The following is a 22,701-nucleotide window of genomic DNA, read 5'->3' as shown; positions in this document are numbered from 1 at the left end:
AACAACAAATGTGCTCACATCTGCCCGTCTCCGATGCCACTCTTCTGCCTGGCACACACAAACACGCGCACGCCGACTCCTACGACAAAGACACTCATGCCCCAGACTCTCTCTCTCTCTCTCTCTCTCTCTCTCTTTCTCTCTCTCTCTCTTTTTCTCTCTCTCTCTCTCCCCCTCTCCATCTCTCCATCTCCATGAAAGCAGCTCCAGTGAAACAATTAGACCCAAAACACTGGCAAGGACACAGGCCCCAGAGCATATGCCGTATTCTCTCTGTTCGACAAACCAAAGGAGGCCTGGACTCAGACTGGAATAACTCGGGGTTGGGGGAGACGCTGCCACCTTTTGTGGCATCTGCGCCCCCCCCTCATTAGGCAAACCGCTTCCACTGATGTCTCATTCGGGGGGTGCTGGTGGCGCGGGGAGTTGGAAGACAATTAGAGGGGTGTAAAATGGATCACAAAGATTTATTTATTTATTTTTGAGGGGATGAGTTTGTCCTCGGCAGCCTAGTTTATAACTTGGGAAAGATAATGTAGGCTGCTACGAATAGGCAAGAAAAGGCTAAATGAAGTGTGAAATTGTAGCGTTCGATGTGAGTGTGTAGCGTTCGATGTAAGTGTAAGCCTTTTTTGCCCGCTGTGGCTCACTGTTCATAGACTCTGTGCATTAACATATATGTGTACTGTGGGAGAAATCAGTAGTCAGTAGGTGAAATCATCTATGTCCACTGACAACCCAAATGACCTGACCCTTACCCTAACCCGTGAGAGCGTATGTGCTGTGCTCTCTTCTGTTAAATTTGTTTACATGGCTCAACTTCCAGAAGGCCAGCAGGCATATCTGAGTGATGACAAGCTACCTATCCAACAGCCACACATGCTGATAGATAACGGAAACTACCATTCGATGCACTTTTTATGCTCTGGTGTTTGCAGAGAAATTGCACAATGTAATGGATTGAGACATTTAAACAGTTGCAGATCCTTATAATTTTCTAAAATGATAAACCGTTTTTAAAATGGACAAATACAACAGGACAATAACGTTTCAGTTTTGTATATCTGTAGTTATCGCCCTGAGGTAGTAATTGTTGGCAATATGGTACAGATCACATTGTAGAGCACTGAAAGGGAAATATAGTCTCCTCACTGTGGGTCCAGAGCTATGCCAGCCCTCTTGGAGTTCCTTTCAAAATGAAGTTAAGGGCACCTGCAATACATTACAGGAGCGCCCGAAGTGTACTGTAAAACATAATTGCCGAATTGAGTTTGTGTGTGTGTGGGTGTGTGTTTCCAATCTCCCGTCAGTGTAAACACCTTAAAAAACATGGGCGCTGTTGTGAAAGCTCCTTTAGCTCGGAGCGTCTCGGATGGCTACAACCTCTGCACTACCCCACGGGAATGAGACTCCCTGTCCAGGGGATTGCCGGTTGGCTCGGGTCGGCACGTTGGACCAGCCCAAAGACAGACAGACAGACAGACGGACAGACGGACAGGCAGACAGGCAGACAGGCAGACAGACAGGAGAGTCATTCTGACCACAAAGCCAGTTCGTCTGTCTTCGTGTTCTGGAGACCACTCAAATTGTAAGGGGGCCGAAGCCCAGCTGGGGCTGTTGTGATTATAGAAGTTGGAAGAAAGAAAGAAAATATGATGCTAAAAGGGGCTATTTACTGAAACAAATTAAACCCCAAATCTTAACCAGGAGGTACAGGAATAAGTGAAAAACAAACGGCGCTGTTCTGTGTTTCCCTGAAGGGTCATTGAGCAACAACCGTGGTAACCGTGGAGACAGAGTCTTCAAAATGGTACTCTCTCTCTCATTTAATGATGGTAGTTGTTTAACAGCACTTTAAGGAAATGCACCTCCTGCTTGACAGAATGTGAGTTTCCGTGCTTCGAGACGATGTCCAGGCATGCACACACACTCATGTGGGCGCCAGATATACAGACAGTTGCATTGGTTATGAGTTGTCCAGCACCTTTTTTTTTTTTTCTTCTGAAAGCCGGACATCGAATGTAGCCACAGTCTCCAGACAGAGTTTGTCAACAACTCAAACATTTGGTGATGGGCAGCAGCCAGTGTGTTTTGTCAGTGCTTTCAGCAATCAGTTCAACATGTATCTTGCATCATAGCCCACGCTCTGTCACAGGGTCGGCTCGGCACAATGCTGAGAGAGAGAAAGAGGGTAAAAAAAAGAGAGAGTGAGTGAGAGAGAAAGGGACAGTTGACTGTCTATAATGTGTGCAGTATGGAGGCGGGACAGGCAAGGAGAGTGGTGTGATGATATCTGGATGTCTTTAAAATGGATATCTGCCGAGCAGAATGGCAATTAGAAGGAGAAGTCGGTGTTGAAGTGCCCCAGGGCATGTTCTGAGTCCTGCCAGGAGTGTGTTGCGTGTACGTGCGAGCGCGGGCGCGTGTGTGCGTGTGTGTGTGTGTGTGTGTGTGTTGAGGGGGGTTGAGGCAGAAGGGGTGGAAGAGAGAGGGGGGAGACCTGGAAGCTGCACAGCGCCGTGGAGGTACTCAGTGATTGACACAGATTAGACAGGGAGAGATGGGGACTGTTTTTGCGATGTGTGTGTGTGTGTGTGTGTGTGTGTTTCTTCTTTTCTTCTTTTTTCCCCTTGCCACTCTTTTCTGCCGTTCGCTGCCATAGAAGACAGCCTTCATTAGGGCGATCACCAGAGTGGCCCCAGCTCTCAGCCGAGCCCCATGGGCCTGTAGGACAGCACTAGTGGCCCCGCACCACTCCAGTCCTCTCCGCTCCTCTCTGCTGACGGTTGCGGAGCTGGCGGAGCTGGCGGAGCTGGCGGAGGCCCCATCAGTCAGGAGGACCCTGTGATTTAGCACTCAGCCGCAGGGGGAGAGAGGATGGGGGGGAGAGTGGGAGAGTGGGAGAGTGGGAAGAGAGTTGATGTCAATCCCAAGCATTTCCTGTCTTTAGGCTGGAAGGCTCGCTTCTGCAACCCCCCCCTCCGTACACACACACACATACACACACACACACACATACACACACACACACACACACACACACACACACACACACACACACACACATACCTCCCTTCACCCCAAACCTCCACCTCCTCCTATCCCCTCCTTGGCCCTTCCGCACTCTCCTATAGAGGTCCGGTGGCCCCCCAACTGCTAGGAAACAATACCCTCACCCCACTCCCACACAGCCCATTCCTGAAAATATAACCACCCCCCCCCCCCCCCCCCCTCACTGTCTTACATAGTCTTCTCTCTCTCCCTCTCTCTCTCTCTCCCCCTCTCTCTTTCACTCTTTCCTTTTTTCTCCATTCTTTCTCCCAATTCACTCTCCTCTTTGCTTTTCCTCTCCCTCTCTTGTCCATTTTTAACCTGTGGCCTTCCAAACTTCCTTCCCGCGAGCCGAGTCGTAGTAGTGTGCAGCGGACAGGGTGACCTTCCAGTGGGAGCCCTGTCATCCTCAGGATGTGCTGTTGTGTGTGTTTGTGGGGGACAGTAGGGTTTTCGTCTAAACGGCATTTAACAGCTTTTGATTTGGTTTGACTTTAAAAATCTCATATTTTCTCATATCTTAAAACTACACGTGTAGAAATATATGTCGGTAAATATCACAAATGGAGATTATGTTATGATTTGGCCGCAATCCGTCTGGGAGGTAATAATGTGGTTACGCGTTATTTATCCAGGGCGTGGGGAGCATGTCCTACACACATGAACTATGGCCTCGCTGGAGCCATATGCTGGGTTTTCCTGGAAGCATGAATCGGCCAAGGTGGCAGCGAACGCGAGCGCTTACTTTATAGGAGTTACAATTAGGCTGTTTTTCCAAATGAAATAAGAGCTCTCCTGTGATTTGAGGCATGTGAATGAGCTGGATGGCTGTGAGATTGGACTGGGCCTCTGTGTGTTTACCACTGGGGTTGTTTTTTTTTTGAAGCTGGAGCATTTGGTTTTTGTGGGGTTATGTTTTTTGGTGTGTGTGTGAGTGGTGTGTTTGTCATTTTTTTTATTGGGAGCGGGGGGGTGGGGGGGTGGGGTGGGGTGGGGTGTCCGCTTGTTTGTAGACTGTGGATGTGGGGGTTCAGGAAATGAATTCTGAATCGGACCGACCGCCAGGCTACACGAGAGATTGCCGTAGTGTTCTATAATGAGAGCCAGTTCCGCAGGTGGACCAAATTAGTCACCGACATGAACGAGCAAGAGAGAGACAGTGGAACTCAGTCTTTGCCTGAGCTCGGGCACACCCACCCACCCAGCCAGCCAGCCAGTCAGCCACCCAACCGGCCAGTCAGCCACCCAACCGTTCTTTGCCTCAGTGGCGTTGGTGCCCAGCCCCCCCCTCCCCCCATGCTTTCCCAGCGCTGTCGGTATGAGTAGCTTAGTTTTTAGTCTCCGTGAAGGGCGTGATCTCCATATCCGTCCACTCAGCGAAAACTACTGCACCGTGCCCAACATAAACCTGCCTGGAAATGAGGCCGTGCCTGAGACCAGGGGGGGCTCCACTCGCTGGAGCAGAAAAGGAAGCCATTTGGTTAGTTTTCAAATCCTGAGGGTAAAATGCCCACAGTGCGTCTGAAAATCTCCCGTATCCGGTGGTTGAACATGATGGACAAACCAGATGGCAAGAGTCCTGAACACAGCAGCCTCTCCACGGCTCAGCCATGTGCTATCCTATACGTTCATATTGAGTGGAGTTTCAGACTGGTTTAGACTAGTGCAGAGCTTAGATAGCATACCCCAGGTTGCCTTGCAAGTCGTCTGATGCATGTATCAGTTGACAAGTTAAGCCAAGTCGTCAGGAAGCAAATGCTCTTGCTTGTTTTACAGGTAGTACAGGTGACGTGACTCGGATTTGCAGGAAGGGATAGACTTGTAAAAAACGGACACACACACACACACACACACACACACACACACACACACACACACAGTCTTGGCCATCCCCATTTTTCCTGCTGGATGAGACTTCCTTTCAGCTGTTTGCCCCCATTAGCCCTTGTCCCCCTTATATACACTCTCACGAATGTATGTTTTCTGTCACACTCTTTTTCACACACACACACACACACACACACACACACACACACACACACACACACACACACACACACACACACACACACCTGCTATTGCTCCACTGGTATACATTCTCTGTCTCCTTCTCACTTATACACTTGCTATCTCACGCTCATTTTGTTTCTGTCTCGCTCGCTTACAGACACGCACATGCGCTCACTTACGCACTCTCTCTCTCTTTCACTCACACACATATACACACACACACACACACACACACACACACACACACACCACTTAGCCCTCCCCACCTCTCAGTGGATGGGCGCCCACAGCTGGACTCTTGTAGAAACACATTCCCCGACAAACCCCTGATTTCACACTTCTGTTACTCCTCTTATTCCATCCCCAAATGCATCATTTACACACACACACACACACACACACACACACACACACACACACACACACACACACACACACACACAGGTGCTTGTCATAATTATAAGTCTCATCTGGTGCTCGTGCTGATATTTATGAAGTTTTGCTGGGAATTGTTTTAACCAAATGTTATTTGAGAAAAATTGAGTCTCCACACTTAAAACACAATTTAAATCTGTCTGAATCCTCCATTCACTGTGAAATCCATATGCTGGCCCTGTTTGGTAGACTCATGAAACGGTCTGACTTTCATTGAAAGGGAATTTTCCAGTTTGATATGTCATGACTCGGACCTGCACATTTGAAGTGTGCACATTTCTTATCTGTGAAAGATCTTTCCGCATCTCTCCACAGTCCTACTTCATCTTCATGTGTTAAACTTATATTTCGCAGCATGTTTCTCTGTTAAGGTTGTCTGAGTTCTGTGTCTAAGTCTCTCTTTTTTTATATATTTTTCCTGCAGTACCTGCCAATGAAATGGCCTCTTCTGGACGTCCCAGGAACAGCGTCCCTCAAAGACTCCCGATCACCCACTCCAGGACACCTGGTGAGTAACCTATCCCTCAATCCAGCACAGGACCCTCACCAACACATGCAACCAGTGTTCCTCAGTTTACTGAGCCATGCGCTCACCAACACACAGTCTGGGTCACTGCTCGGTGAAAACCATCTGTGAGACAAGGGTAAACATTTACAAAAAATGAAAATCATTTCGATTACATGTCATTATGACATGTTTGGGTGACCTGTTTGTTGAGTACAAAGTTTGAAAACTCTGCAGGTTTCCATTGCCTGTTTTTGCTCGATACACTGACCAAAAAAACCCTTATGGCCCTTATGTAGTCAGTACCTTCTGCGGCCTACCTTAGTGAGGAGCCCATAGAGATTTCAATTACAGACTGCGGAGATGAATATGTATACTCTTATCACCTTCAGCAAGTGGACAAATCAGATCTCTTAAATGACGTGCATTGCCTTTATGTTTACCCTCACCCCTCACCCCCTGACCTGTACACACCCACTGATAAGATTCCTCAGTGGTAATGTTGCGTGTACGCCTTGTCTCTTTGCACACGTTGAAGCCAGCTTGATGAATCAGGTTCTCGCTGGGCTGTGAGACGTGATCGCTTGCGTGGGTTTTTCTTTTTTTTTTTTAACTCACTGACCTCGCAGGATCTGGTGTGTGGAGACTTTTTTTGTTTTGTTTGTTTGTTTTTGTTCCCCCCCCCCTTCTTCCTCATTCCGCCTCAGGGTAGTATGTGTTTGCTGATCAGTCCTGATAACCCCTCCCCCCCACCCCCAAGCACGGAAAAAGCCTGCGTGTAACAGAGGGATGCGCTCGCGTCTGTCTGAGCGTGGACAGCTGGGGTGAATGGTGTGCGGTAATGCGCTCGGCCTGAGACTTGAATCTGACTGAATCAGCAGCTGACCTCGATGACCCAGCGCCAGACAACAAGGAGGGTGAAAAAGGGACATCAGTTCCCCTTATTAAGCCCCCCCCCCCCTTCGAAAAGGTTGTCTTGTTGTCTGCAACACTGTGAGACGTCCTTTCTCTTTTATGGGTCGTTCGTCGCGGACTCGTAAATGCAATGATGCGCTCGACAAAGTCATCATTGAGCCGCGTCCAGGGATTCTGATGTCAGTGGCGGTGACTGGTTTGCCAGGCCAGAGCTGGAGCGGCAGCCAGAGCACCACCGGCAGCAGCATCATCAGCAGCCGCGAGACAAGAACAGTTAAGTCCAGTAGAGTCCGTGCGCGCGCGTCACTCCCATCTCAATTGGCCGCCAATTAAAGTTATTTTATTACAATAAGTGCTGACCTCCTCCTCACCCCGCCCTCGCCTATGTGGAGCTTTTGTCCTGGGGGACACTGGCCACGCTGTGCTCTGTTCGCCCACTGCCAATGGAGTTTGATTTTATTTACTTAATATATAACATTATAAAATGCATGCACTCACATTATGCGGACCGCAGTAGGGAGAGAGAGAAAGGGAGAGGGAGGGAGGGAGGGAGGGAGAGGGAGGGAGGGAGGCCGGCCGAATAAGCAGCGAGCGTAATGGGAATTGAGTTAGCGTGAGATGAATGGCGGGCATTGAAGAGGGTTGGATGCGGTGAGCCCTTCCTCCTTTGGCAAGCCTCCATGCTGCTGCCAGCCGCTGCCCGCTCTGTGTGTGTGTGTGTGTGTGTGTGTGTGTGTGTGTGTGTGTGTGTGTGTGTGTGTGTGTGTGTGTGTGTGTGTGTGTGTGTGTGTGTGTGTGTGTGTGTGTGTGTGTGTGTGTGTCCTTTTGCTTTTTTTTTTTTGCCCCATTTAAAAAAAAAAAAAAAAATGAAAGAAAAGGAAGGAGAAGAAGCAGACGGAGAGAGCCTCTCTTTTATGATGGTGACCAATTGCAACTATGTACTTAACCTTCGTGTCACTGGGAAGGTCAGGTCGCAACAACATCAGACTCACAATGACAAACCTTCTATAGAGGTGAAGAGACACACACACACACACACACACACACATATATATTTACAGAAACCCTGGCCAGGGATGGGCTGTATGGCCTGTGAGGTTTGTTTATGAGCTTTCTCCAGTAGCATGAGTCTTCAGTTGTTTGTTCCTCCGCTGCCTTCAACAAAAGTTTGTTCATCACAAAGCGCAGCAGAGAGCAGAGCAACCCAAGGAGAGGTGCAGTTCAAGAGGAGAGTTTTTATGAGAAGAAGGCTGGGAGATAAGAGGAGTATCTATGGAGTGTCTGTCTCTGTTTCTTTCTCTCAGAGCTGCTCCACAGAGAGACAGAGAGACAGAGAGACAGAGAGAGAGAGAGAGACAGAGAGAGAGAGACAGAGAGACAGAAAGACAGAAAGAGAGAGAGAGATGTGATACTAAGGGCATGAGCTGGAAAGATAGAGAGAGAGAAAGAAAGAGAGAGGGAGAGAAGGGTGCTCCCGGGAGCCTAGAGGCTGTGTTCGCCCCTGTTCTAATGAGAGGAGCAGGATGGGCCAGGGAGCGCGGATCCCCGCAGGCCCAGTGGCCCCTCTGAGAAGGAGCCGGCCAGCGGGACGAGCAGTGGAGGGGGTGAAGGAGGGATGAAGGAGGGATGCATGGGGAGGGAGGAGAGAACCAGCGCTCCCCCTTATTTAAAACAGGCGTGTTCCGCATTCGGGCCCCGCGATACGGATCACATCAGTGAGATCTCAGCCCATTCAATATTTATGATGACTTGATATGCAGTCATTTTCTCCCTCCCTCCCTCTCCCCCTTCTTTTTCCCCCTGTCCTTTAGAATTTGAGAAAAAAAAAGAGAGATCGAATGTAGGCCTCCCAAATGTTGAGAGAGCACAAACTTGCAAAAAAAAAAAAAAAAAAAAAAAAGCAGCTACTTTCACTTTTCCACTCTGACTTCACTACTTTATGAGGACTTTTTTAAAGGCGTCTATGAACTGCTCGCCTCAAGCAGAGTCCAGGTTTAAAAGCCCCCTATGGGGTCCTTCAGAAAAAAGAAGCTTTGCTTATTATTCAGGCAGGCTTCAGGCAACCCTGCCACACCACTGACATTATCATCCAGCAGATGATCGATTCCATACGGCCGAGCTGCAGGCCCAACCACCACCACCTATACTGGCTGTCATTAAAAAGGCATAACAGGGTGTTATTGTAGGGCAGAGCTGTTCATTATTCATTTTGTTTATGCTTCTTCGTTCACACACACACACACACACACATATACACACACACACGTACGCACACACCTGCACACACTCTCACACATATACACACTAAATGTGCACACACACAGCTAATGCACACATACACACATACACAACAAACAATGGCTGAAATGAGAGGCCTTTGGATGTCTCTCCCGTCGCTTTGCAGATTGGGTCCATAAGGTCTGTATGGTAATTTTTGGAGGGGCTGCTGTCCGAAGCACTCAATTATTCAGAAGACAGGTTTGTTTAGCATTCAGGGTTGTGTCTGTCTCTCTGTGTGTGCGTGTGTGTGTGTGTGTGTCTACCTTTGCTTGTACACTCACACACATGTGTGCACTAGGGGGAATGCGATGGGGAGCATTCCAGTAGAATTAGACAGAGTGAAGTGAGTACACACACACACACACACACACGCACACATTGACACACACCTTTATCTATCCTGAACTGCTGTGTTCAGAGGGCTACCTCTTCATGAATAACACATCAAAGGCACCGGCGAGCCAGGGATGCATTGTGGGACCACAGGCCTTGTCAGCTGGACCGATGTCAGATGCGACGGGACCGGTCCGAACATGATCTTTTAATACCAGGCGCGTCCGAGACCGTGATAATAGAATCCACAGACCCTTTTGCTCCAAGCATGATCCCCAGTGAGCTGATTTTATCAGTCATTTTTTTCCCCCCCGAGTGGTTCTCAGGGTTCTCCGGCTAAGACATGCATGTGTATGTATGAGTATAAGTATACGTCACACTGACATTGGGACTGGGTCTAATTATGGAGTACAGGGACAGTATGAGTAGCACAGGGGCAAAGGTCACACCAGCGGTTTATAACGGTGGCAGAAAATATGCTGCAACTGTTTTGGCTCTGGTGTAGTCCATTGCATGATGACTAGGTAAAGAATGCTAAATGAATGTCTACACTTTAATCCCTATGACCCTTGTGATGCTGGCGTGTCTTCCCGACTGTCCAGTCTGACATTGACCTGCCTGTGCAAGAGCCCATTGTGGTATAATAGAGTATGGTGTCGGCGTCAGTGTAACCGGCGTTGTGGTATGGCCGTGGGAGAGCGTCCAGCGCGCGTCTTCAGCGGTGTGCTTGTGCAGTCAGGTTGACGAACAATGCCGCCGCAGTCCCGGGCCTTGGGTTCGGTGTGTGCCGTGTACGTAACCTCTGCACTGATTCGATTAAGTGTCCCCGCTGAGGTCACCACATAGTTCTGTTTAAAAGGCAAAAAAGACTCAGCGGTGGACACGTGATTAGCATTCCAAAGATGGCCGTCACGCCGATCCATGTTCCTGCTCCCACATGATGTGTTGCCGACCGAGTGCACAGGCCAGCTAGAGACGGGCCTTGTTTTATTTCTTTGTAGACACAAGAGTGTTCTTCTCCCCCCCTCCCCTATCCTCTTCCTCCTTTGTTCTTCTTCTAAAGCTTGGAGTAAACTCTCAGTCCACTCGTCTGAGTGTGAGAGAGAGGTATGGAGAGAGAGAGAGAGAGAGAGAGAGAGAGAGTGAGAAAGACCTTTTAACTAGGCGGCTCCTGAGGCTTTGGATGTGGTTGCATAAGACATCGAACAGCCCAAAGCCCCATCAGAAAATCAAAGGCGCTGTGGAGCACAAACTGCATACTGATTCCCCCCCACCCCACCCCACCCCACCCCACCCCGCCCGTTCCCACTCCCACCACGCAACACTGTGGAGCTGTGAAGTCTTACTCCGCTGTTGCTGCTGGAGTGGGGTGGGGGTGGGGGAGTGGTAGGTTTGGACAGGATGTATCAGACAGAGCCTGGCTTCAGCACATCCGCATTCACCACCAACCCCCAGCACCATTCTTTCCCTCCCCTACCCCCAAATGCCCATTCCCATAGAACGGCTATTCCTGGATCCTCTCTATCTCTCTCTCCCTCGCTCTCTCTCTGCTCACTGTTCTCTCTCACACGCTCATTGGCTGTCTCCCTCACCCTCTCTCTCTCTCTGTCGTTCCCCCTTGTGACTCTTAACCAAGGTTGATAGAGATTCAATGGTACCAAGCCAATGTGTGTGGGTTCTCTACCCTGTTTCTGACTTTGTATGCATTTGCATCGTGTTGAATACGTGACAGATGACCTTCTGATGACCGGAGTGGTCTGAATTATGGTTTATTAGGCTTATGAGTTTTAATGCGTGTGTGTGTGTCTGTGGGTGTGTGGGGGGGGGGGGGCACTCGTCTCTGAACGGAGATGCCTCGGTCGGCCCACTCTCGCTCCCATCCGTTTCCTGTTGGAGATGACAAACATGGCTCAGATTTCCCAGCGTGCCACACATTCTTTCGACTCCTTTCTCTGTGATAGAGGATTCAAAACGTCCCACTCCCAAAGTAGATGTGCAGTACAAAGTACACTGAGAGACAAACACACACACACTAACACTAACACACAGACACTCCTTCTTTTTCTCATACTTTCTCACTGTTCTCCCTCTTTCTAACCTTCTTTCTCTCAGTCACTCTGTCTCTCTCTCAAACACACACAGACAGGCTCTCTCTCACACACACACACACACACAAACACAGACAGGCTCACACACACACACACACACACACACACACACACACACACACACACACACAGACTGACAGGCTCTCTCTCTCACACACACACACAGACAGACTCACACACACAGACAGGCACACACACAGACACACACACAAACAGCTGAGACAGGGGGTATTCAGTTTGTCCAGAGCCCTTTTACCCATCGGCTGTTTGCCTAGTAATTCATCTCAAATGTGCAGATCCAAAAAACATGTTTGCTTGAATGAGGTCCACCCCGCACCTCTCGAACTCGCGCGCCCGCCCGCCCGCCCGCCTCCCTGCCTGCCCTCCTACACTGGCTGGCTGGCTGGCTGGCTGGCTGGAGAGAAGCTGGTTTTCTTAGCAGGGCTCCAAGTTTAACAGCCAACAGCCAAGTTGAACAGCCCTGGCACCTCTGTCCCACCTGAACAGGTCCAGGGCGGCCAGGCACCAGGTCTCGTCCGCACCCCTGGCTCAGCAGATTTTTGTGCCCGTCCGAGGCGCCCGTGCTGATGTGTGTGTGTGTGTGTGTGTGTGTGTGTGAGGGAGAGCCTGGCTGTCTGTGTTTGTGGGTGTGTGAAGTAGAGAGAGAGCCTGTCTGTCTGTATTTTGTGTGTGTGTGTGTGTGTGTGTGTGTGTGTGTGTTCACACACATGTAGCGGCTCGCAGGCAGGTGTTTTTTTTCACCGGTGTGATGTTCCAGCTGTGGCGCTTTAGTTTCCTGGTCTGTAAGGATGGAACCTGGTCTTTATGTTGTCTGTCCTCTCTGACCTTCTTCATGTTATTCTCTATTTATTTGAGTTATTATGAGAATTTTATGAAACCATATTTAATCATTATTAGGAGAATAATGATTTCTTACCTAGGGATAGCCCTCTCTTACTATATTCTTCCTTATCACAGAAATATTTTCTCTCTCTCTCTCCTTCTTTCTTTCTTTCTGTCTGTCTGTCTGTCTGTCCCCCTCGCTTGCAGTGGTATACATATACCTTGTGATGTATGTACCATCTGGTTCCAGGTTCTCTCTTTCCATCCGGGCACGTGCACATGCATGATGTTTTTATTTCAATCTCGGCTTCTGTTACACATGGTTTTCTTGTTACATCCAGCTCACGGATCGTGACGCCACGTTGGTCAATTTGACTGAATTAGGCCAAATTACAAAACGAAACATACAAGAATAAAATGAATAATGGCCACTACGGTAGTTAAACTTGTTTTATTTTCTCAAGTGAAACTTGATCCAGCTGTTGTAGGCAGCTCCTCTCTGACTAACTTGTGCTTGCTATATACAACTTTTTGTATAGTCCTTAGTGAGTGGTTTCTGAGGTAAAAGCCCTAATCAGATCCTACAGCAGTTTGGTACTCCATTATATTTACCATGGAAAATTGTGGTCTGACTTGTTTTCCTTCAAATGTCTTGCTGTAATGACCACCTATATAATCTATACTGCACGCATATGCTTCTCTTAGTCCCAGAACAGATACTTTATGCTGGTGAACTGCAAGCCAGACCTTTTTTTATTTTTTTATTTCCCCTTCCCGTGCTGTCTACAACATATATGTTCCAGCCTTTCCTCCCCAGGCGCTAGTTGATTTGTGTGAATATCACCCCAAGCCTGCTTGAAATTCTGGTCCAGGCGCCTGGAATAGGTGCTACCAAACTTCAGAATCAGTTTGAGCGCTAACGCGTGACGACTGGTGTATTCCAAGTCATTAAATATTGATGGTCATCATTTCCAAGTCTTATTGAAGTGTTGCCCAAAATTCGCTGGCACCCGGGTCTCGGGGTCTCCGACTGGAATCGTGCGGCATCCATAATGCAGGAGATTGTTCTTTACCTTGACAAGCGAGTCGAGGAAGTCCTGGATGCAGTGGCACAAAGGCTCGGCCCAAGCTCGACCAGAGGAGAGGGGGGGGGGGGGGGGGGATGAGGAAAAAAAACAAACATGTTTATGTTGCATATTCCCTGCAGAGAGCTCGCTTCACAGTCGAGGTCTCTCAACTAAGACGAGATCCGCATTGATTTCCTCTGTGTGCATGTGTGTGTGTGTGTGTGTATGAGTGCATGTGAGAGCATGCTCGCGCACACTTGTGTGTGTGTGCGTGTGTGTGTGTGTGTGTGTGTGTGTGTGTGTGTGTGTGTGTGTCTGTCTTTCATAATGATCACAGGACTCCTGAAAGGAGAAGAGAAGAGTTCTTTCGATGGAAAAGGATGACAAGTTTGCCAAGGCTAAAAGATCAGGGAGCGATGGACCTCAGGAGAGAGGCCTTTTCTAAAGTGCTCCCCTCACGTAGAACTGTAGGAAATCTAAAAAGCCCACTGCTAATCACAACAATGGGGATTGGTGAACACTGTCCTTAAATGGATGCCACTCTGCGCTGAGGCTCACAGTCACAGCGGGTCAACACAAAAGCCAAGGTCATAGGAGCGACTCTTTCTCTCTTACCTTATCCGCCTCATAGATTTCACATGTCCAGAATCGATGACTTGAAAGTACAAACTGGATAAATTTCGTATTCAATAAAGCAGTTGGGTCATTCATTTTCACTAGTCCGTTGTTTACCTCTTAATCTTTTATTTACGGGGAGGGGTGGGAATTGAGAGCTTTGTTTAGTTGCTATGTTTTGTCCCGGCTTCAGCCTTGCTCAGCACTGGCATTCTCTGGTCAAAAACAGTCTTGTTCGCCTGTTAAACAAATCTGTCCTTCTCCATGAATGAATGACTGACTGACTGACTGACTGACTGACTGACTGAGAAGCGTATGCACACACTCATGAGTCCAGTCAGTCTGCTTGTCCCGGAAATCATCATATCAAATCATCCATCATCATCCAGTATCAGCATCACCGAGGTGATGTAGGGAATTGTTTACGAGGCTCCAAGGCTGGGCTCTTGCTTGTGTCAGTCTCAGGGCACTGTGGTTCCCCTGGCGATGAACAGCCCCCACCGTGAAAAATCACTGGAACAACTTAGAGAGAATTCCAAGAAAGAGAAGAGAGAGAGAGACGACAAGAAACAAACAAGCTGAAGAAAGCCCAGTCAAAAAGTCATTTGTCTTTTGAATCCGACCCAGTACACTGCGTCTGAAGGCCAGACCAGCATTTGGGAATGAATATTTCAACAGCATGCCATCAACGTTGTCAGTGATGATGCTGAACAAAATTTATGGAGATCACATTAGGTGCATTTCAAACCTCAAATATTGCGAATAAAATCCAGAGCAAATCTAATCAACGCTATTAGAGCGATTGGAACGTCTGATAGCTCTAGATGCTAGTGGTCTTTGTACGTGTAAGTCGATTATGTGTGATCTAGGTTATGTTGGTATGATCTCTGTTTCCACAACCCTTCTTGTTTTGCCTGTAGGGTTGAACAAACAGTTCCCCTCTGCAGTAATGGGCAGTAATGTTCTTGGCAGGCCAGAGCAATCTTGCAGTGTTCCTTGGTGGCGGTCCAGATTGCATCATGGGGTCCCGTCTCTCTCTCTTACTCTCACACTCACACACACACACACACACACACACACACACACACACACACACACACACACACACACACACACAGGCTGGTTGTTTACCAGATACCATAGCACCACTTACCGTCTTGAGTCCTCCAGCTGTGACTGAAAACCCACTGCACCCTTGCAGACTCTTGGTCTGTAGTCCATCAATGTCAAGTCATGTGCTTGTATTTTTGTTCTCACAGAGTGCTTTTGTGAAATGGTTTGTCTGATGTACTTTAACCATGGATGCTCTTCTTCTTTCTTTCTTTCTTTCTTTCTTTCTTTTTTCTTTTTCTCCTCCTTCCCCCCCTATCTTTCTCCTGCTGCTCCTTCAGTCTAACAAGGTTCCGGTGGTCCAGCACGCCCACCATGTGCACCCCCTCACTCCACTCATCACCTACAGCAACGACCACTTCCCTCCTGGCACACCGCCTTCACACCTCTCCCCAGAGATCCTTGACCCAAAGACAGGTACCGTACCGGGCCCAAGATACACACACACACACACACACACACCATACCTCAGAATGGCCAGTGACCACCTCCATAGACCCAAACGTATTGTACACCCGCACAGAAATGTGTAATGGCACATAATATAGGCTGGTCAGATTGATCCCTTTGTTGTATTTGTGTATGCCATTGGGCTTTGTGTGGACATGAAGGCACACTGATCAGGTGAAAGGTGGTGTTTCATTTTAGTTTTTCTTTCTATAAAATCAGACTCTGTTTGAGACTCTGGGTCTCTGACTTTCTCGCTCCTGTTTCCCTTTAGGAATCCCACGCACTCCTCACCCCTCAGAACTGTCCCCATACTACCCCCTGTCTCCTGGAGCCGTGGGGCAAATCGCCCACCCCCTAGGATGGCTCGTGTCACAGTGAGTCATTAAAACATTTCCCGTGCTTTTAAACTTCATTTATATTTACTGATTTCCGTCTTTCTTAACCAATAGGTAACGTTATGGTTATGTTGACTGGGTTTCTATACTGTGAACATTTGAATGCACGATCCTGTTTGTATAATCCTGAAGCCTTCATCCTCTGCCCCTCTCTGCTCTCTCAGACAGGGCCAGCACATGTACTCCATCCCTCATGGAGGGTTCCGGCACCCATATCCAGCCCTGGCTATGAACGCCTCCATGTCCAGGTACAGCCACCTCCCCGCCTGTCCTTACCACACACACACGCACACATACACATGTTGCAGAGCGGACGGCTGCACCCGGGCTGCGGCCTCGATTTGAGATTTATCAGCCGGCAATTCGGAGCAGGAATTAAAAGGCGTGAAGTGGGAAGCAACCCAAGCCAGTTGGGCCGTGTTCAGCTATGAGAGGATCGCAGCGCATTCCTCCCTGTTTTCACGGCTAACAGGGACCTAATGTGGCAGAACAGCCAGGCGTGAAATGTGACCGCGGCATTTGTTGATCTGGGACGGGGTTTGTGTATGTGAACACAGATGCCGGGAAAAAGCATTACGTGCTTGCATTTGAGTGTGTGTGTTATATATGTGTGTGTGTGTGTGTGTGTGTGTGTGTGTGTGTGTGTGTGTTGGCCATACGGTGTAGCCTGCAGGAGAAGGCAGTTTGCTCTCTCATGCAATAGCACCGCTGTCTTTCCTACGGTGCGCTCCAATTCTTGTGGGAAACCAGCTTTGGTCTGACTTGAATGTTGAGTATCTCTTACACACACAAGCACACATGTGCAAGCGCACGCACGCACGCACGCACGCACGCACGCACGCACGCACGCACGCACGCACGCACGCACGCACGCACACACACTCTTTCTCTCTCACACAAACACACTAGATGAAAGCCTAGTGTGATGATCAGGAGGAATCACACCACTTCTGAAAAGTGAAAGTTCCCATGTGATCTCTGCAGCTGCAATCAAATGGGAGAGATTTGTAGAGGACCTTCCTGTGTGTGTGTGTGTGTGTGTGTGTGTGTGTGTGTGTGTGTGTGTGTGTGTGTGTGTGTGTGTGTGTGTGTGTGTGTGTGTGTGTGTGTGTGTGTGTGTGACCTGAAATATTAAAACAGAACTCTCTGGGAATTCAGAGTGTGTGTGTGTGTCTGTGTGCACTGATGCTGGAGTATCCCAATAGAAAGGGCAGACTTCAAAGTAAATAACAGAAATAGTTTGATCATTGTTCACTTCTGAATTTATTTGTCTTCCACTTTGATGGCTTATCATTTAAATCCTGGTGATTTAATGTATTTCGTTTTTCATTATTGATGAAGTAGTGCAATACATATTTGTCTTTTGGCCAAAATTACAAGGCAAACACATAGACATCCACCCCTTAGCATCACTTCTTATATTTAAGAAAATCAGTATTTTATATGCCTACATGGAAATAGACATCTCACTAACTGTATATACAGTATGTGTGTGTGTGTGTGTGTGTGTGTGTATTTATGTACAGTGTGTGTGTGTATGTGTGTGTGTGTATATATATATATATATATATATATATCCTTCCACAAACAATATGGTTACCTGTGCTGGAACTGCTCCAAGTGGTCAGTACTCCCTGTTTGCAGTGTGGCTGGTCCACTGCCTGTGATCAGGGCTGAGATGGTCGTTAATGACAATGCCCCATTGTGCTGGCCTCTGGAAACTGGCAGAAGCATGTTGGTATCTGAAGGCGTCCTGTTCAGGCTGCCGTACAAGACATTTCCGTGGTTTGAAAAAAAAAAAAAAAAAAAAAAACAGGAGGGGTAAAGGAAAGTGGTTTCAGGTGTCTGCTCCCCACCGTCACTGTGGCAACCGCACACACTCCATCCCCCGTCCCCATCTGTGAAATGGAATAAAGAATAAAGGGTCTTTTGATGAAGTCTTTATTTGGACTAAATCTGAAATTCGTAGCGCTTGATGGAAATGGGACTTTTTTTTTTTTTTGCTGTTATTCTAGTCTAGACAGCCCATTGGGCCTCTCCCGCTAATGTTGACATCAACAACTCGCCCGAGACAAAAGACAAAGGGGTCTAGTCTCCGCATATGGCCAGTGGTAAGCCAACCACGCTGGACTCTTGTGTCTGGACCTGGAGGACATCATGCTTTCACTTCACAGCCTTAATGCCCTCTTCCTCTGCAAAGACAAGAGATGGCAAAGGACTGCATGTGCATTTACAGTTACGGAGTAGATGATTTTATCCAAAGCAACTTAAATAGTACATGAAAGGTGTACTTTCTCTGAGGTCGAGTTCTCCCTGGTAATGACATGCATTAACCTGGTGTTGATTGTGCTATATTCTACCAGATACACACTAAGAAACTAAATCCTTTTTGACCGTGTGTGTTGTGCTCTCCTCTCCTCCTGTCCTCCATGCAGTTTGGTGTCTAGCCGCTTCTCTCCACACATGATGGCCCACCACCCCCACAGCCTGCACCAGACAGGCATCCCACACCCGGCCATCGTCTCGCCCACCATCAAACAGGAGCCCAACGGTGACCACAGCTCTGCAGCGCACTCGTGAGTACCCTCTTCCACCCTCCTCTCCTTCAGCTTTCCTCGCTCTCTGTCTGGCTCTGCCTGATTGTTCTTTTGCTTATATACCAATCTCTTACTTTTGGCCATCGAAAGGATTTACCTTGTAAAATCACTCTGAAGATTTCAGAACTTCGGTCTTCTCCACCATTGACATTACACGCTCGGGGGCTCGGGGGGCTTTTTTTATATATATATATAGCGTATATAAAAGCCTTTATTGTCATTTTATGACAGATAATATGGAGTTTATATATATATATATTTATAAACTCCATATTTAGTTTTAAGCAAATAAATTGACAATAAAGGCTTTTCTACTCTTTTTTTCTCTCCATATGACCGGGTTGTTGATTGTTTGCTCAGCAGGAGGTCGCCGGGGCCACAGAAGAAGGAGGAGGACAAGAAGCCGCACATCAAAAAGCCCCTGAACGCCTTCATGCTCTACATGAAAGAGATGAGGGCCAAGGTGGTCGCCGAGTGCACTCTGAAGGAGAGCGCCGCCATCAACCAGATCCTGGGCAGAAGGGTACGCAGTCAAGTTGGAGAGAGTGTTTGTCATGTCTGAAGTGTGTGTGTGTGTGCTCTGAGGCCAGACATGTGCAATTGACGGACAGATGGATGGTTTTGTGTGTGTGCCAGTATATGTGTCTAATCTGGAGTGTGTGTTGTGTGTGTGAGCGTGGGGTATGCCTGTAAAACTGTATGCCTAATATGTGTAATATGTGGGTGTTTTCCATGTGACTGAGAGGGAGCGTGATGGGAGAGGGCTCAGCATAGAGTATGCGGTGGATTAGTGCACGCTTGTCTTTGTATAATTGTTTGTTCACTGACTGTTGCTGCCTTGTTTACATCCGTAGTGGCACTCGCTATCAAGAGAGGAGCAGGCCAAATATTACGAGCTGGCGAGGAAAGAGCGACAACTGCATTCTCAGCTGTACCCAGGCTGGTCGGCACGAGATAACTACGTGAGTCCACACACGGACACTCGCCACACATCAACACACTCGAGCACTTCTAGCTTGTCTCGAGGTTTACCTTTCCTTAGTATGGCATATATACTTTAAGAGCAAAGTTCAGGGAGTACTTCTTTAGCATATCGTTTTTCAAACACCTCTTCGAACATAACTAGCCACTAATCATTAGGTCTCATTGACTGCTTTTCAGTTTATATTTTTTCACGCTTTTGCTCATTGTTTTTCTCTCTCTCTCTCTCTCTCTCTCTCTCTCTCTGCCACTCTCCCTCTCTTTCTGTCTCTCTGCAGGGCAAGCGGAAAAAGAGGAAGAGAGATAATAAGCCGGAGCCCAAGCCAGAGGGTAAGAGGTTTCTTTACTGTCTGTCCCCTCAGTACTGGGCTGAACTTCCTTTAAGGGGGTGAACTTGGTTGCCCTCACGGCAGACTCGAGCTTTAAGAGTGCAAACTGTGCTTACATAAACACAGTGTAATCCATCAAGGAAATCCTGGATATTAGTAGCTAGTAAAGTGTATCTAATGTCATTATTATTATTATTATTATTTTTCTGATTTTTCACACTCCACACTGTTGGAGTCAAATCATTGCTCCTCTCCCATTGGCCTAAACGCCCTATGCACAGTGCTTTTGGCCCACGGCACCATCTGATAGGGAGCACAGAAACTGATCTGAGTCCGGCTTTTAGTTTTAGTTCGGTCCCCCCCCCCCCCCAGTTGTCTTTTGTTCTTGGCTAACTGCTAGCTAACTGCTAACCGCTCTCTCCTCTGTGCGTTCCCGGGGCACACGCAGCGTATGAGATTCAGTGCTAACAGCGGGCAGCCATGCCTGCTGCTGCTGCTCACAGGCTGGGAGGGTGAGTGCAGGTAGCTCAGCCAAATATGTGAAAGTGGCCATCCTCTCTCCACCTCCCCAGCGACTCAGTCCATTTCCAAAGAAGCCCTCTGGAGTCATTTGAATACTGGCATGCTTTCACGTCACTCCATTGCACGCACGCGCACACACACACACATATGCACGCACGCGCACACACACACATATGCACGCACGCGCACGCACACACACAGAGTGTGTCTCACAAGGGCTCTGTATACCATGCAGACTGGCAGTCCCATGATTTATCATTTTAAAAGTGGATCACAGCAGCTACTCTGGTTAGCTGTGAAACATCGGACGCTGGTATTGGAATGACAGTTTGCATAAGTTACCGGACCCCTCTCCTGTTCACCCATCCGTGAGCTGTGTGAGCTGGTTAAAGGCTTGCCACCATTCACTGTGTGTGTTGATGGGCTACTCATCTGCAGAGGTGGGGAAACTTCAGGTCCTCAGGTCCACAAGCATTGCCATGTTTTGCTCCACCCATGCATCATGGCAGCTGATCTTATTCTTCTGGTCCACCTTCTGGTTGAGGAGTTGTGCCAATAGGCAGAACCATATGGTTCCAGAACCAGAACCACTCAGGATACTAGTGTGGACGACTTCTCTTTTGTGAATCTGAAGTTTCCCACTTCTGGTTAGCAGTTGCAATGGGCAGCTGACAGTGTTGAAAGTGCAGCGACAGAAACGGCTCTGCTAATTTATTTTTCCTCCACCTCCCCTCTCTATCCCTCGCTCCTCCTCCAGATTTCTCAGCGCGCAGCAAGAAACAGTGTGTGCAGTACCTCCCGCAGGAGAAGACCATCGATAGCCCGGCGTCGTCGCACGGCAGCATGCTGGACTCTCCGGCCACCCCCTCGGCTGCCCTGGCCTCGCCGGCCGCCCCGGCACCCACCCACTCCGAGCAGGCCCAGCCCCTGTCCCTCACCACCAAGCCCGACCGCGGCTCCCATCATCACCATTCTCACTTCCCGCTGCCGGGAAGGCACACCTCATCTGCATCCCCATCTTCCTCTTCCTCCTCCATCTCCTCTCACTCCGGCCTCTCTCCCGCTATAGGTACCTCAAGCAGCCATTCCACTCCTCCCATCCTCTCCCGGCCAATCCCCTTCTCCTCCCTGCACCATTCCTTGCTGTCTCCGACCTCCCCGTACCACCAAGCTGCCCTGCACTCCCACCATGCCCTGTTCCAGACGCAGCCCCTGTCCTTGGTAACCAAATCAACTGAATAAACTGCAAAAGCGACTTTCTCTCCTTTTTTTTTTTTTTTTTTTCCCCCCTTTTCTGGTTTTTAATAATGCTGTATATTGCTTTTACGTTTTTAAATAGCCATTAGGTCAAAACTTTTTTGATAATGAAAAGGAAATAAATATTATCGGTCAATATTTGATCACCTCCTTTTCTGCCTCTCTTTACGAAAACAAAATGTATTTTTTGTAAAGTTTACAGCAGAACTGGCTTCTTATTTGATGCATTTATCCAATGAACTACTTGTATAAAAGAATAATGTGTATCAAAAAGGTTCTTTAAAAAAAACAACAAAAAGGAACAAAAAGACCTCTTTCCTTTTAGCCGGTTAATATTAGTTTTGAGTTTAATTCCTAGTCCTGGCAAACTATCACAGCCTTTGCAACAAACCCTCTCCATTTTGAAGTGTGATATTGATGATAAATAAACATTGTACATTGTTTCTTAAAAACCTGTCTCTCTCGTTCTTTGGATATTGTATGAAGTACCGGTAGATATTTAATTATACTGCAGATAGGCTACCTATATTCTTGTGCATGAGTGTAAATGATTTGCATTGTCTTTGAGACATCATTGAATGTTACCCTATAGGATTTAATTGGACTGTTGGGACTAAGGCTAAATTGAAGTACATCAGAATATCAACAAAGAACTCAACAGGGCTCTTTAGACTTTGTTTAGAGTAGACAGGTTTGGAATGGTAAGAGATTGAGTTTCTTTATGTGTGGTTGTGTTGTGGATGGGATGTCAAGTCATCTTGTGTAATTATGAAAGACATTTCCAAAATTTGTTTATCAGTCAGTTGTGCCCAATGTGTAATGACCACAGCGTAAAGTGCTGCACTTCGTTTCAATCTCAAGCACTTTAATTAGGATATTTAAAAAAAACAACGTTTTG

General features: G+C 47.9%; 1 protein-coding gene across 4 annotated transcripts in view; it reads left to right on the top strand.

Moving 5' to 3' along the window:
• The window catches only part of tcf7l1b (transcription factor 7 like 1b), a 46,201-nt gene extending 23,946 nt beyond the window's left edge, over positions 1-22,255 (top strand). For 2 of the 4 annotated variants that reach the window (XM_031570238.2, XM_012830430.3), the window contains exons 4-12: positions 5,921-6,004; positions 15,554-15,689; positions 15,994-16,096; positions 16,282-16,365; positions 18,553-18,693; positions 19,075-19,237; positions 19,569-19,676; positions 19,974-20,025; positions 21,304-22,255. In XM_031570238.2, coding sequence (XP_031426098.1) covers positions 5,921-6,004; positions 15,554-15,689; positions 15,994-16,096; positions 16,282-16,365; positions 18,553-18,693; positions 19,075-19,237; positions 19,569-19,676; positions 19,974-20,025; positions 21,304-21,788 — 1,356 coding nt within the window. In that variant the 3' untranslated portion in view covers positions 21,789-22,255. The remainder of the gene's footprint in view (positions 1-5,920; positions 6,005-15,553; positions 15,690-15,993; positions 16,097-16,281; positions 16,366-18,552; positions 18,694-19,074; positions 19,238-19,568; positions 19,677-19,973; positions 20,026-21,303) is intronic. The other 2 variants (XM_031570239.2, XM_012830431.3) reach the window with 1 other exon arrangement.
• Positions 22,256-22,701: the final 446 nt, after the last annotated feature.

This window comes from Clupea harengus, chromosome 7 (assembly GCF_900700415.2).
Source record: "Clupea harengus chromosome 7, Ch_v2.0.2, whole genome shotgun sequence".
NCBI lineage: Eukaryota > Metazoa > Chordata > Actinopteri > Clupeiformes > Clupeidae > Clupea > Clupea harengus.
This window is presented reverse-complemented; position numbering and strand designations above follow the sequence as displayed.